The sequence below is a fragment of the Vulpes vulpes genome, chromosome 3 (genome assembly GCF_048418805.1).
Source record: "Vulpes vulpes isolate BD-2025 chromosome 3, VulVul3, whole genome shotgun sequence".
NCBI classification, from domain to species: Eukaryota; Metazoa; Chordata; class Mammalia; order Carnivora; family Canidae; genus Vulpes; species Vulpes vulpes.
The window spans coordinates 35,451,882-35,468,201 of record NC_132782.1 but is presented as its reverse complement, the minus strand read 5'-3'; the positions used below and the strand labels follow the sequence as shown (position 1 = coordinate 35,468,201).

At 36.6% G+C, this 16,320-nt stretch overlaps 1 protein-coding gene across 4 annotated transcripts in view; it reads left to right on the top strand.

Moving 5' to 3' along the window:
• NAALADL2 (N-acetylated alpha-linked acidic dipeptidase like 2) overlaps positions 1-16,320 on the top strand; it is an 878,960-nt gene that overhangs the window by 1,287 nt on the left and 861,353 nt on the right. Inside the window, exon 1 of one of the 4 annotated variants that reach the window (XM_072752176.1) lies at positions 3,341-3,719. The exons of 1 other annotated variant lie outside the window; for it this stretch is intronic. In XM_072752176.1, the coding sequence (XP_072608277.1) occupies positions 3,698-3,719 (22 nt within the window). In that variant the 5' untranslated portion in view covers positions 3,341-3,697. Of the gene's footprint in view, positions 1-3,340; positions 3,720-16,320 lie in introns of those variants that run through there. 2 more of the 4 variants (XM_072752175.1, XM_072752177.1) reach the window with 2 other exon arrangements.

The window sequence follows — 16,320 nt, the reverse complement described above, 5'->3', positions numbered from 1 at the left end:
TACAGAGAATGCCTGTGTTTTTCCTTTATTTTCTTTAATCATTTCTCCACTAAACCTACCTAAGAATCCCAGAATCTTATTTTATTGCTGTATGTTTCCTAAAAAACATTTTGTTAAATACTGCATAAAATGCTATTATCAACACTTTTAGTTTAAAGGTTAATACAAAAAAGAGTCATTTTAGTGCACTCTATTGAAGAAAAACAAGCCAAAAGACTTATTTAGCTTGATTCTATGAAATGACTCACTTATATGTGTTTTATGGAGAAAATGATTTTATGTATGTGATCATAGCATATATTTTGTCTCTCTAATGTCTTTTCTTAAAAAGATATATGGGAAGTATTTAGATTGTTAATATTGTTCATATAAGGATGATTTCATATAAAATGTGTATAACTCTTTGGCAACCACCTGACTAGCCTGCTGTATAGGCTTATGCGAGCGCATAACTGTGCATATACACGCACATATCCTTAATTTCAGAATTAATAATCGGTATATATCAGAAAAAAATGTATAAGTTTTAACAAGAGCTGTGGTGAATTCGAATGTTATGGTTTGAGTTAGAAAATCATGTGCTAGATCCATAAACGTTCTGTGGCTGAGGGCCGCTTGTGAGATTGGTTCTGTCTCCAGCTCCCTTGTGAGCTCTGTGAAAACTTCCACGGGGAACATGTTGTTCCATCTGAGTTGAAATGTACCCTTAATGGGTCTACAAATAGTTCAGATCCATCTTCCTGGAATATTGCAGTGTTTCGATTCCAGTTATATTTGCCTTAAAATTAAGTGAATTTAGTAATCTGGAGAGAGCTAATGATAAGTGAGGGTTCTTCAATTGTTGGCTTTAAATTATTTCTGGATTTCTAATTATAAAGGAAAGTACTGTGGGGGATAATTTGCAGCTTCTTGTGTGGAGGTAAGAGATTTGGTAAATGTAATATCTTATGAAATGGATCAAAATATTTTCTGGGATCTTCATTTCTGGAATGGTCTAACATTATTCTTTTTGCCTTGCAACATCCTGTTCCAAATCTCACATTGAGTTTAAAAATTGTTGAAGTAGATGAAAAAGGCATTTTGAAATGTTGTTTAATTTTGCCTTTGACTTAGCAAAGATTCTGAAATACTCTGAAATAATACAATTATTATCAGCTCAGCTGGCAAATAAGCATGCTATAGCAGAAATGACTGCATATAAATACTTTGTTTTGCACATTAAACATATGGATGATTTAAGTTTTTTGGTTGTGAAGATTGTAGGTGATAGATTATCATTAGAACTCTATCATGTTCTTTTAATAGTGGTTTTCTAATGACACGTGTCTAGATTGTGACCATGTCTCGTCCCAACGTGGAGGGCAAGCCATAGACATTGTCAAAGATGATCCATTTTAGTGCTGTTTCCTGTAGGTTTTATACCCAGGAAGCCAGCGAGGAGGGTACCCTGGTTAGTGGAGCCTCTAAGCAATCAGCAGCTATGATATCAGGAACTTATTTTTTCCCAAATGAAAGTGAAGTTGTTCCAAGGTTATCTTCAGCTACATGTGAACAGATCTCAATTATCTTTTCAAACATAAAAAGCAATCTCTTCCTTTCAGTCCCAGTGAAAAGTAACTCTACAGAGAATAATATATGAGAAGGCTCATAATAGTCTCAGGATTAAAAAAAAAATAGAATTATCTAGCATTGGATAAAATGCTAGATTTCTTTTTTTTCTTATTTCTGAAAATATAAATAAAATATATAAAATAATGTGGCGATAGGAATGGGGACAAATGCTGAGCATTTTATCTGGTAAGGAAAGGCAGCAGCATCTCCTTCCACAGTCCCTGCAAACTCCCCTGTACCACTGAGTAGCACCTGGCCAGTCTGCCAGAGCGGTGAAAGGCCACGACTGAACAACAGGAGGGGGGCAACTTCCAACCAGGCAGGTGGCTCCCTGGGAAATTCCTCAGGTTAAGATTTCTCCAGAAGCTACCCTGGGGGCATAAAAGGGCCCCTTATCTGTATGGCGAGTCAGGAAGGACGTGCATTTTCTATTCCAAGATTCTTAGTAACAGGCAGAGCAGAGCCTGGTGGGGATTGTACGAAAGGGAAAGAGCCTGTCACTGTCCAGCCGTGTCCCTAATGTCCCTCATCCACCAAATCCCTCCTGCCTCAGCGACTTAGTCCAGATGAGCTTTTTCCGTTTTGTTTCCCTCCTCTTCCTCCTTGGTCAAAGCATGTCGAAAGCCCTCTGCTTCTTAGGAAAGGATACGGTATATAAATCCATCTTTGGAGTGATTTAAGTAAAAGATACCTCTTGGGTTCAATGCTGAGACAACCTTGAGAGCGGTTTCCCTGAGTGGAAGTCTCCTGTGGACGGCCCACACACCCTTGTCACTCAGGCAATCCACTTATCAGCTGCTCAGATGTCTTTGAACATCTTCTACTTATATCTCCCCTTCCTACCCCAGTTCTTGGTTTTCGCGATCTAGGAAACCCCTCCTCTACAGGCTATAAAAGACTGGAGCTCAGGGGGGAAAGAAAAGTCTCCAAGCACAGAAGGGTTGGCTAGACCCTGTCGAATCCAAGGCCAGGTCCAAAGAGCAATCAGCAGAGAAGAGAGGACTCTTCAACAAGGAGAATTTGGCTGTCAGAATTAGGGGAGGAAAAACCAAAAACCCTATAGAATCTTAACATTTTCAGGGTATGAGGCAGCTTACAGAGCCTCAAGTCTGATATTTTTACTTTGTAGAATAGCAAACAGAGCCGATGAAGGTAAGAAAATTACCCTTGTTTTCTCAGAAGCAGTTGCCAAAACCTAGATCTCCACCCTAACTGCCCAGACCCTGTAATTTTATAGAGGAATTTGGCACATTCCATTCTGGAGGCATCTGCTTTCCTATTTGAAAAGGGAAAAAAATCAGACTTATGAATACTTTCAATATTGATACCTTTTAGAGTCTCTCATTATGACCTGGAAAGGATTGTCCAGTATTCATTCAAGCTATTATGAGACTGGTCCATCCAGGTGTGGGATTTTCCTTGACTATAAAAGTTGCATTGGCTTTTTAACTCGAGTTTTCTTGACTTTTCTCACAGCCAAGAGGAGTCCAGACACACAGGCATTGCATGTATCCTGTTTCTCATGATATAACCATTTTTTTTTTTTTAAGGGAAATTATACTTATCCTGCTGGGCTATGAAAAGAAGAAAAAAAAAAAAATCTAGGCAGGAAGGTGCCTTAGTGTCTGTGCTGCTAAATTGCAGCCGGAGGGCAGCAGTACTGTATCCCCCAACCTGTTATACTGGTTTGGTGTGCCTGTTTACTTTCTGTGGTGGAGAAAGTATCTCTGCATTCATCATTGCAAACCATGCCTGTGAGTGTCTTGAAATCTTTCTAAAACCCCAAAGAGGACTGACCAGTTTATGACTCTTCCTTCCCAGCCTATAGAACCTTAACAGCATTTTAAAGAAGGAGAAGTGCAAGAAGCTCTTGTTTAACTTATCCATGTTCCAGGAGGAAGGCTTCCTTCCACTAGCTCTCCCTGATAGGTCAGGGCACTTGAAGACCTGAGACATTTTGGAGTTGAAATTTAATTATTAAGGCAAAAGGGCATTTTGGAGTTGGAACTTCCAGAAGCTCTGCTGAAGAGACCTTATTACATAAGGATAAATTTGAACACATTTGGAGCCAGTAAAATTGCAGAAAATGTCAAGGCATGAAATCCCAGGTGAGTCTGACCTAAGTGGGTTAGGCCAGGGGACTCATGAAGACAGCTAAGGGATTTTTCCCCCCCAGATATCAGAGAGAGAATCCCTGAAGTAGGCAGTGGGTTTAGGAGATGAATTCTGCAATAATGCATAAGAAGTAGTTAATGACAGCAGCACAATGGAGCTGAGGAGCTCTTTTTTTCTTGTCTTTGTAAATGGAAATAGGATCTTTACCTTGTTTGAAATAAAACAGGAAGCAATGTACTTAAATGGAACATGAGATAAAAAAGGGTGGTTAAAAACTTGGTACTCAGTTAAAACTTACTGCTAGGGGAGAGGCCAGTTCTCAAACACTTTGAAATTTAGAGTTTGTTCATAGACTTTTGAATGTTCTGAAAAGCACAGTTTAATCCCCTTTGATTTAAATGGTATTTTATGGCACCGAAATTGTTTTAAAGGGAAACATTTTAAGTTTCAATTAAAGTCACTATAAAATCTTGAAAAGGTGATACATACCTACAGGATGACTTGATTGTTTAAACATTATTATTAATAATGCAATTAAATTTTTTCCTTATATTTAAAAGGCTGGATCTGTCTTTGCATCTGTTTTCTTTCCTTAAAGAAATAAAACAAAGGGTGTAAGTAATGATCTGATGATTGTACATGTATAAACACCTTATAATTATTACATTGTATGCCTATTTTCTAGTTTTGGAAAGAGTTTAAACAAATTTAGCTAACTGAGTAGAACAGCAAGCCAACTTTTTTTTTTTTTTTTTTTTTTTAAGCCAAGCTTTTTTGTATCACAGTTTTTGGGGGGAGGATTAACCAAGCACATACTTGACTTACTGCAAGGTATTATACTTGCTACATAAATGAAGGAAGATCAGGTGACTGACTAGATTGCAAAGAAAATGTGGTTTGGATGAAAACCCTTAAGAAGGAATTGAGCTTCGGTTTTATCCCTTGAGCTTTTAATCTCTCTCCAGGAAAAGTATGTGTAAATACTTTTATTTACCAGGGCTGTTTTGTTGCTCTGTTGATAGATGTTTAACCATCTCCATAGTTGAACACTTTGGGAGATGCATTCAAAACTGTGTTTATAATTAATTAAAATGCAACTCACCTGTCCTCTTTAAAGCCCCTGGTCACTGTAATTCAAGATGTGTAGCGTATACTTGGAAAAAACAATAAGTGTGTGACTTCTAGTACCAAATGTTATCTACTAAAAAAGCCTGGAATAGAAGTATTTTGAAAAGTAAACTACTGGACTTAATGCAATTCATATAAACATGCAAACGGTGTGCACATACACCTCTTAAGCAACACAGTCAACTTTGCTGTGTGACTTCAGACCTTGGTAAATGATTCATTTCTGAGATGTGATTAAACTCTTGAAACCATTCCATCTCTGTGATTTTAGTTTTTGTCTTCTCAAAAGTAAGTTCCTTTGGAATTGAGATGTGAGGAGTAGAGAGAGCTAGAGGGTCACTATGCTTTACTTTCCTTTTGTTTATGGATATTTAATGCAATCAGAGACAAGTCCTATCTTCCTTAAACTACTGATAAATCTTTAAAAATTCTTCATCACGTCAGCATTTTTGGGTGGTCAACTTCAGAGGTGGAAAATGTACGTTGTCACCAAAGAGGGAAGTTGCTTCTACTCTTACCAATTCTTGGTATTGTTATAATCACAGACAGCTATCTAAGAATTTATAGGGAAACCTAGGCATTTATGGAGAGTTTCATAGAGGGGATATGGTGTAAACTGGCTCTGGCTGGTTTGGTAAAGTAGAGTAAGTGGCCAGAAGGAAGAAAATTTTCCCTGGAAAAAATAACAACAGAGACAAGGCATAGAAATTCTACTGTCCATTTATTTACATGCTTTATTCTCCTCTTGTTGAAAACAAAGATTTTCCCAAAATTAATACTTTGAAATAAGCTACAAATAAGTAAATATAATAACAAAATAAGATTAAAATAACAATTAAAATATTGTATATAGAATATGTGCCAAAACATTCTAGTCAGCTACCAAACAGGACACAGATTTGTTTTCAAGCTTCCTAGCAGCCAAGAGAAAGTAAGAAATTGGTTTTAAGATTTATGATGTTCAAATATGTAAAAAAAAAAGTTTCAGCTATTCAAGGGATGTATAGAGATGGTGACAGACATCAGAATAATTTCTATAGATGGCAGGGGTCAGATCTAGCTAGAAGAGAGGGATTTCATTAAATAAGAGTTACAGAGACAAAGAAAATAGTATTATTTAACTCATCTTAGAATCTTGCTATGCATGATTCTCTTTTGAGCTCCTTAAGTTGCTTTATTACTCTACTAGACATTTGTCAGAAAAAAAATATATAGGAAATATATCAAACATGTAATAAAAACCTGAAAATAATAAAAAAGGAAAAGGACACAGAATAATAAGAGATAGACTTAATATCTAAATGTTTATATGATTGAAGTTTTAACATTATTAACATTTCAGAGTATAAAAACTCATTTTGAAAATTAGGCTGCTATATATATTTTCTAAGGATATGGTATTACTCAAGTGTCTCTCCTGCAGTTTCTACTGGGTTTTATATAGTTGTTTTATATTTATTTTGGTTAACTGAAGGTTTCTGTACATTGACTGTGGTGGATTTGGTTGGGAGCGGGGAGTAAGTGCAAAGGGATGGAGAATAAGAATAGAGGAAAAAAAAGAATAGAGAAGAGCACATAGGTATTGATGAAATGCATGTTGCATTAAAAACCTTCTTTAGAAACTTTATAAACTGTAAGTGCACTGGGGTGATATTACCTTAAGTTTCTGTTTTTGATATGGATAAATAGGAATTTGGGTGAAAAAAAGAAAATAATAATAATGCTTTTATTCTTAAGCCTGAGTTCTCATCCGTTTTAGTTTCATATTTTATATTTTCAGTCTGCCATTTGCCTTCTGTGAATTTCTTTTATACATCATATTTCTTCTTGATTAGAAAACTTACTTATATTTCTAGAAATTAGTACTTACTAAATTATTTTCAAAAATACTCTCAGGTGACTTGATAACATAATCCACAATAACACTGGTACTTAGTTCGTAAGATGTTCTGGAAAAGTGATCTTCACATGGAATTTGCATTTACTTATGTTGATTCCATAGTAAATAACTTGTTTTTATAATCACATATATATAAAGGAGGAAATAACTAGAATTTATCCGGTACTAAATCAAAGCAGAGATTAATAGGCTTATTTGAATCTCAGAAATTTTGGCCTTTCTTTCACCAACAAACACACCAAACTCAGACTTCGAACCCTTGTAGGGACTCATAGTCTCTGCTAAACTTTCTGTGGTTTGTTTTCTTTTTGTCATTCAGTTGTCAGGTCAGATATCATCTCAGTGATACCTTCCCTAGTCTTTCTCACTAGAGCAGCCATTCTGTCTTAATGTTTGATTTTAATTCTTTTAATAGCTCACTATGGTCTTTTAAAAACTTTATTTTTTTGGTGCATTTGTATATTGTCTATTTCCTGGAAAAAAAAATAAAAATAAACTCTTCTGTCTCTGAGATTAAAGACCATGGCTGACTTGCTTATTTCTCTATTTCTAGTGCCTAGAACCACACTAACACAAACTATATTTTCAATAAGTGTAGACTTAATATGCTCAGAAAAAAAAGTCAAACATAAAATTCATATTATTCCTGTGTCTATGCAATTTACATTTATTCCAACATGAAAATTAGTTGAGCATTAAGTAGCAGTCACTTAACATGGTAAATACAAAATGAAATAAAACAAGAAAACTTAAGTAAAAAAAAAAACAATAATAAAAAAGATAAATAAAAGTCTTAAAATGGAAAGAAGCATTTGTCTAGAAGAATAATAATTGGCGTAGAGTCTATTCTAGGAGATTAGGAACAGTGTGCTGTCATTCAAAATTAGAGAATTGTTCCTTCTCATTTTTTCATTCTGTAACTTTGATTGGGGTTACCTAGATAAGTTCTCAAATAGTTTAAGTCGTGGTGATAGAAGAAAACATGTATTAAGTGTATACCGTGTGCCAGAGACTGTTCTAAGTAGTCAATATATTTAAGCTTCACAATCACCCAAAGGGGAATATAGACTCCAATGCAAATAATTATGTGACTATCTCTTTGTTATAGAAAGAAAGCTGCCCTCCTGTTCAGTTTCAAATTCATCTTCATTGTTGTCCCTCATCACACAGTAATGGAAAACTGAGTTCATGTAATAATGGTGGGATTTGACCAAAATCAAATCAATGTGAGTCATACTTGAGGATAAATTGGTGTTCATTTGTAGTGAGTGCAGCAGAAGGAAGAGCTTGTGAAAACTAGGTTTCTGGCTTAGGTGACAGAGAAAATAGTTCTGTTAGATGATTTAGGGGATGCAAGATGGGGAACAGTTTAGGAAGAGAATATGAGATTGTTTTAAAGAAAATGATTTTGAGCTATAAGTGTTATATACTGATGAGAATGTCCAGGACCTAAATTGCAAAGATGATGCTAGGCCTTGGGAGAGAGTCCTAGGATGAGATTAAAGAGTTGGAAATTATTAAGACTGAAGTCCTACATGCCGCTGTGGATGGGGGAGATTATACAAAGATAGATGTTAAAGGAAAAGGTGATAGAAAACACTAACATCTGAAGTGTGAACAGAAATGAAAGAAATGGGGGAGCGGGGTCATAGGACAAAAAGAAGTTTCAGATACAGCATTTGCAGGGCAATGCATAGTGGGGTTTTCTCTATTAAAGGAGTGAAGGATGTCAAATGTCAGAATAGTCAAATATATAGGATCTATTTGGTGATTCAAAGCCAGAATTAAGGTGCAACATGAGGAAGAAGCAATTTGAGAGTTATCAAGAACAAGGTGAAGGGCAAAGACCAAGTTGTAAAGTTAGGCTGTGCGAGCTACTCAGTGATTGTGTCGTGGGAACGGCCGTGGCTGGGGAGTGGTAGACAGAAGATAGAACGAAGGAGGCAGATCCATCACAGCGGTGCTACCAGTAGATATAATGTTCACCTTTCACAAATGAGAAATCAGTGTCGGGGGAGAAGGTGAAGGGTGTGTTTGATGAGATGAGAACTTGGTCTCATTAGAGCCACTTTATTATTGTTTTTTCTTCATTATAGTAACTTCAAAGAGCAGGAGGGCAACTTTCTGTAAGGAAAAATAAGAAGAGTGAGTGTAATGACAGATTCACCAAATTGTAGAGGAGAGTGGGTGATGGAGCTGCATCTTTGTAGTAAAGGATGAGTTCATACAGCCAAGACTTAGGGTGGGGCTACGTGTGGGATGTTGATTCCATGAAAGAAAATTAAGAGGTTTGGCCTAAGGCAGCCTCAGAGAAGTTAGGAGACCATGAATATGGGAAAGCAATAGGAAAAAAAAAAATGCCAGTGACTAAGCCAGTTTTCATAGAGATGAGAGTGAGTGTGTGTTATTGGCTGGTATGCAGAGTTGGAGACGATCACTCTGGAAGATTGACACTCTAACGTGTAGCACCACCCCGAAAGCCCGCTCCAGCTCTTTACCTTCACAGTCCATGCCCCTGGACCACAGCTGAACTAGAAGAGAGTGTACATGTTATTACAGAATCATCCAGCTTTTGAACAATAATGGAACACCCATTTTTATAGCTGATAAGCTTTTTATTTTTTATTTTATTTTTTAAAAAAAGATTTTATTTATTTATTCATGAGAGATACACACACACAGAGAGAGAGGGAGGGAGAGAAAGAGAGGGGCAGAGACACAGGCAGAGGGAGAAGCAGGCTCCATCCAGGGAACCCAATGTGGGACTCGATCCCAGGACTCCAGGACCGCGCCCTGGGCCGAAGGCAGGCACTCAACCGCTGAGCCACCCAGGGATCCCCCCGATAAGCTTTTTTAGTGGTGTCTTCTCATCTATGTAACATTTGAAAAGTGCCCATATATAACTGGCCATATAGTGTGAATGTGACAGACCTATGAAACTTTGGGATGATAGAGACCCACTTCCATTTGGCTCTGTTAGAAGAAATCAAAATAAGGTCGGATCAGTTTTTAACCTGCTCGAAGATTTGAGACCCTTGGATAGTGATTTGTAATCGAACTTATATGGTTAAATCATTATCATTGATAATAATGAAAAGGGCAAGTAATAAAATTGGACATTTAGTAAATACCAATGACAGACAAAGCCACAGTTTAAATCTGGGGTGTATCTTACTTCACTGTTTCTTAATGACCACGTTTCCCAGGTGTACCATTTTAGAAGAGCTGCCTTTAAAACGACGATAGAAACAGACAAAACCACAGGACTGCCCAGAGAGTGTTTCACATGCTTGCCATTAATATCCATATACAGAAATTAGTGACTGTTAATTTTTCTCACTGGAAAGAATATTTTATTCCCAGTCTTCCATAGCTGATATATCTGCTTTTCTGTAGGTACCGTATTTTACACAAACTCACGCAATCTCCTGCATACGAATAGTGTTTTCCTGTTTGAGGACCTCCTGCTTCCTCTTGTCCTACCTCCCCACACATCCTTATGATATTTCCATCATACCTGCATTCCCGGAACTTTTATTGAAGGTGATAAAGCTCTGAAGAAGTAGTTGGAAGTAAATGGGTTCTACTAAATTCAAGAATGTTTTGACCATTAACCTTCAGTTGGAAGTTTTAGGTGACCACAAACTGGTATAAAGGAATATAGATTTACCCTCTACAAAATACACTTTAAAAAGGTTTCTTAAACAATTGGTGCTTTGCTGATGTAATGGATACCTCCTCTTCAGTGTTTTTAACTTAACAAATTACATGTAAAAGCCATAAACTCCTTTATATTATCCATAAACATAATAAAAAATGTTACACCACATAACTTTGACTTAGTCAATAATTCTAGGCTTGGCCTTAGGGTTTAAAGAGAAAATTATTCCTGTTACACATTTTAATTATGCCATAAACTTTGGGAAATAGCTATTGATCCTCCGCATCTGACATCAGAAAAGTTGTTCCCTTCTTGTTCTGTAGCTGCTGAAAGTATGACATACAGACTAAAAGTGAAGAATTTCAGAGGAATCAAAGACACTACTTGCACAATAAAGGATGTTTTTGGTTGCAGTTGTTACTTAAATGTTAGAAGATGTAAAGATCATCTCGTCTAAACAACTTTCTGATGAAACCAGGATCACACATTTGAGTTAAGAAATATTTTACCTTATTTTATGAAAAAAAATATTCTCTAATGGTACTCTTGATTATCGCTAATATTTTAATACAGAAATAGGATTTAATCAGGACTTAATATATATATATATAAGGTTTTCCTAACTTACACAGAATGATGAATGTTGGAATTATCATTTTAGAAGTAATTATTTCATAGTTTTTCATCCTTGAATCAGTGAAATGAACAAAGAACTCCATTCTGTAAAAATTAAATAGATATCTGAAAAAAATAAATAGATATCTGACATTGATGAAGATGATGATGATGATGATGATGATGATGATGATGAAGAGAATAGTTACTGTACATAGAAATTTTACTAGGGGATGGACATTGCTTTAGTTTCAATGGCCAGACTTAAGCCTCACATCCACCATGTGAGAACTGGTCTCAGTTTCTCCCTTTTACAGAAGGCTCAGAGAGATGATGAAACTGTTAGGAATATATAGGAACTAAATGGTAGAGTTGGGATTCAATCCCGGGTCTGTATGACTCCTGAAATGATGGTCCTGACTAGATATGGGCTTCTTAAGTTGTTATTTTCAGCAGGTTGGAAATTCTTTGAACTTTAGACCATTTAATGTAAGTAGATTTGTATTTAAATCCGAACATACCAAATTTATGCGATTGTTCATTCAACAAACGTTATTGACACACGATTATGTACCAGGCATATTATTAGGAGCTGTTGAAGCTACATGCAATAAGTCATGGACACAGCAACTCATAGTCTACTGTATGTGTGTGTGTGTCTCTATGTTTATATACCCTCAGAACTCTGATAACATTCTAGAATTACTCCCTCTCGAACTTTGGAATCTCGTTAAATGTATGGTCATGCACCTTGGATACTGTAATGCCCTGTGTGGTCAGTTTGGAGACCTCAGTACCCATATAACCTCAGCCATTAAAGATGCTGTTTTGAGGGTATCAGCAGAGAGTCTATATGGACTTTTGTTGCCACAGGAACCCCTACTTTCTCACAGTGGGAACTAATAAGTAGTAGTCTTCAGCCATTTCTTCCCTACCTTTTTCTTCCTAATCCACAATGTGATTAAATCCCTCGGTTAAAGAATCTGTTAAGCCTTCCATGTACATAAGGCCCTTAATAGTGACTCTGGATGCGATGGTTTGCACAAATCCACTTAATTTAGCTTTATATTAAAAATCCCTAGAACTCAAAATACAATTTTTGAAATATAAAAGTCTATTTTTTTATAAAGAAAAGTACAATTTTCCCCAAACTGTGCTTTAATTAGGGGGCTGCTATCTAGCTTCCACTGAAGCTTTTACGCATATAGTGGTATGATCTTGTAAGGATGAGTTATGGGCAGTTAATTGTCAGACATGTCAAGTGTAAGCAAAATTTTCAAACTCTTTATTTATTTGTTTATTAGATTTTATTTTGAGAAAGAGAGACTATGAGCAACAGGGTACGAGGGAGAGAGAATCTCAAGCAGATTCCATGCTGTGGAGGGTGGGGGTGAGAGGCATACATGGGACTTGATCTCATGACCCAGATACCATGACCTGAGTTTAAATCAAGAGTTGAACACTTAACTGACTCAGGCACCTCTCAAACCAAATTTATTTGTTGTTTTAATCCTCATCATTGAAGAGAAACCAATGATGGGTGTAGATGGTCTCTCAAATGCATTATAACTTTCTCCCAGGATATATACATTGAGAATTATGTGAAAAGTGCCTTAGCCAGTTTAGTGCCAGTGAACAAGCCTTCCTCATGGGAGTTAGGCGTTTTATAAAGTTTATGTTTGAAAAATGAGAAATAGGAAGGCTACTCTATGCATGGTACCAATCCAGGGGATATTATTTAAGTTACCTAATTTTATTCTCAGAATAGTATCTAAACCAATTATTAGGTTACTATGTATGCACAATCTTCATGCTTGGAAGAGAATTATCGGAGAGAGAAAAATTTAAGCAAAGAGGTGATATTTGATTCCTTCTTAAATGAAGAGCTCCCCAGTCAAGTAAATGGACAGTGTTCTTAAGGGATAAGAAACCATTTATACAAAGGCATTGTGACATGAGTAGTGTCTTTCAAAAAATTCAATTATTAGTTCCTATTACGTGTCCAGCGAACATCAGCTATGGGAATGCTGACTTTTTCTTTTTTTCCTGGACTGGCATTAAATGTGTTTACAATCCACTGATTACAGTCGAGTTTTAAGGCTAGCTACATTTTAAGCAGAGTGGATGGTCTTATGCTGTTTTTACTTAATCTCAGAACACGTGTGCCTGTATCATCTAGGCTTTGTGTCCGTTCACCAGATTGCATGTGAGCAGATGTGCACATGTCCAAGATGTCAACCACAGTTCAATGATCTGCTTTTGTGGAAAGCATCAGATTTTCTTTATGCACTTGCTCTATATGAGAACAGGATGTCAGTGCCTCTCGACTCCAGTCTCCCCTACTGATACTTAATGTGCCAAGTTAAAATACTTGCATAGTGGACAAGAAGGCAGCATGGGGATTTCCTGGCCCTCTTTCCTGCCAAATTGACAGGTTGTTTTGCAGCAGGTGCACAGCAAAGCGATTAAGAATGTATAGGTTGACAAAACATGTGTGATATGACTGCAGGCGGATTATGTGAATGACATGTCATGGCACATGTTGGCCCCAAGAGATTACACCTAGGGTTCTGGGGTTTAAGGACAATCTATATGCATATCAAAGCATCATCGAGTTGGTGAGTGCTCAAGAAAAAAATAGCTTTGACTAGGAGTCTACATCAGCGAAGTACATGGCAATTCAAGGTATATTTTTTGCTCCTTAAATATTTTACAAATGTCCTATTTATATGAGTAGGTGCAATAAGCATCTGTCTTGGGAGATGTGTGATATTTTGACTGCTGAACAACTCACTCAGCTGCCAGGAGGACAGATAGCCTGGTTTGTTAAAATTCATGATTGGAAAAAAAATTCAATGTCATCCAATTCATCTTAAAAACATATTGAGCCGTTAGTATCAGCCTCTCCCACTTCTAGGATGACTGACATTTTACATGTAATGAAATAATACAAGTCTTGCTGCCTTACTCATTAATTTTCAGAAATATTCAAAAAGCAGGAGGAAAAAAAAGTAGATTTTGATGATAAAATAATCATTCATGTATACAGCACAAACATTTGCATAGGAATTTTTGCAGAGGTATGGGCTGCTCAAAATCTTTCCATGGACCACCAGTTAAGAGACCCCACATTAAGGATTTTTGTGTTTATATACATTTTTTAAGAGACAGGGAAATAGATTTCATCAAAGGAATTAATAATTCAGATGGCATTGAGATGATTTTAAATGTCTTTTCTCTATCAAAACTTGGGTAATTCACTTGATGTCCTGATACATTCCTGTTAAGACTTACTAGCTTTCCCCTAGAGAAACAAAAATATATACTATTTTCTAAGAAAAAAAAGTTCTGTGTCCCTTAGTTGTGACTAAAATAGCTGTGATTTGCAGTATAAAAATGTAATGCAAAGATTTTCTGCACTTTTTGATCGGCATTTAAAAGCAATCTCAAAATAAAGTGACATATTGCCACTGTGGATTAAGGCAGAGTGTTATTTGCCTATTTTCTATTTAACATGGACCATTAAAACTAAATGCAAAAGTGCTATCTATAGATATAAATGCTTAGGAGAAATAAAAATGAATGCTGTTATAGTGCTTATATTAATACCTTAATGTTTTAACTTCTGGTTACTAATCCACTTAAAAATGGATTGAAGGGAAATCCTGTGATCTTTAGGAAAAAAATTAATTGTTAGCTTTTGAGACTTATATCAAAATCTAATATTTCAAGCAGATTTATTTCCATCACATAGGTTGTAATATATACTATATATATTCATTTAAAGCAGATATTGGGACACCTGGGGGGCTCAGCAGTTGACCATCAAACTTTGGCCCAGGGTGTGATCCCAGGGTCCTGGGATCGAGTCCCACGTCGGGCTCCCCACAAAGAGCCTGCTTCGCCCTCTGCCTGTATCTCTGCCTCTCTCTCTGTCTCTCATGAATAAATAAATAAAATCTTTAAAAAATATAATCAGATATTAATAGCAAACACAATCTTGGACTTCAGCAGAATGATACATTTTACACAAAAATATAAGAATCTGCTCTGTTCATCCTTATGGTCTGTCCAAAGAATACTGACTAGGGTTTGAGTTCTTATTCTAAGACTCCATTAGAGTAAACCTGTGAGAGAGACAAGACCTGTCAAACAATTGTGGAGTAATTGAAGTTTTTGTTTTTACTCTTCAGCTTTTTTGCTACATTTCCTTTCTAATATCGCTGATCATCCTTTAGCTTCGTTTCTCTCTGTCCTTCCTATCATATAACCTTCGTATGAAAGTTCAGCATAAAATGATCCAATGAAATTTTTCACAGTAAAATGTTATATTTTTCATGGTGGAATATCAAGTGTAAGTTTTTGTGTGATAGTATCTGCTCTACGTCCTTCAAACATACAACGTAGATGACATCTGTTGAGATTTCAAGTTAAGGTCTTATTTTACCTGGCTCTAAGTTTTCCTCATTCACGGGGTTATACCTGGAATTTCACAGCCTGAAATTCATTTCATAGCAAAATGAATTCTCATGATCACGTTACTGATTTTTTTTTTTTTTTTATCCTCCTCAGTTATATTGCATTTTAAGAGTCATGTGTTGTAGGATGGCCTGAAGGAGGAGGCATTTGCAACTGGGGTCTTAGCTCAGGCTGCTGTAAAGGAACACCATAGGCTGGATGCCTTAAATCCCAGACAGTAGTTTCTCACAGTTGCGGAGACTGCAAAGGCCAAGATCAAGGTGCCTGCAGAATCCTTTCCTGGTGAGAACCCTCTTCCTGGCTTGCAGATGGCTGCTTGTGGCCAACCACAACAGAGGAGAGGTCAGTCCTGTCTCTCTTCCCCTTCCCGTAGGAACACTGATCAAATCATGGGGCCCTACCCTCATGCCTTCAGCTGAAACTAATTACCACTCAAAGGTCCACCCCAAGAACCATCATATGCCTTTGGCATATGAGGTTTGGAGGGATAAAACCTTCAGTCCATAACTTGCGTCATTCCAACAAATGACTTAGACTCTTGAGTTCTATTTTCATCTATTTTGCATCTATACAGATACTCCTTTCCCTCTTTTCTCCATCAAATTTTCTATCTTGGTAATTCGGTACAACAGGTAGCAAATTTATAAAGTTTATCAATATATTCTTAGAGCTGAACTAAATTGCTCTCTAGTTACCTTGAGTTGAGGTCTCTCTCTATAAATCAGCATATTAAGTAAATAGAGATTCCTCAGCCTGTGCACAGTTTTCAACTCAGCCAATATTAGACATCCAGAAAAAGCCCCCTCACCAC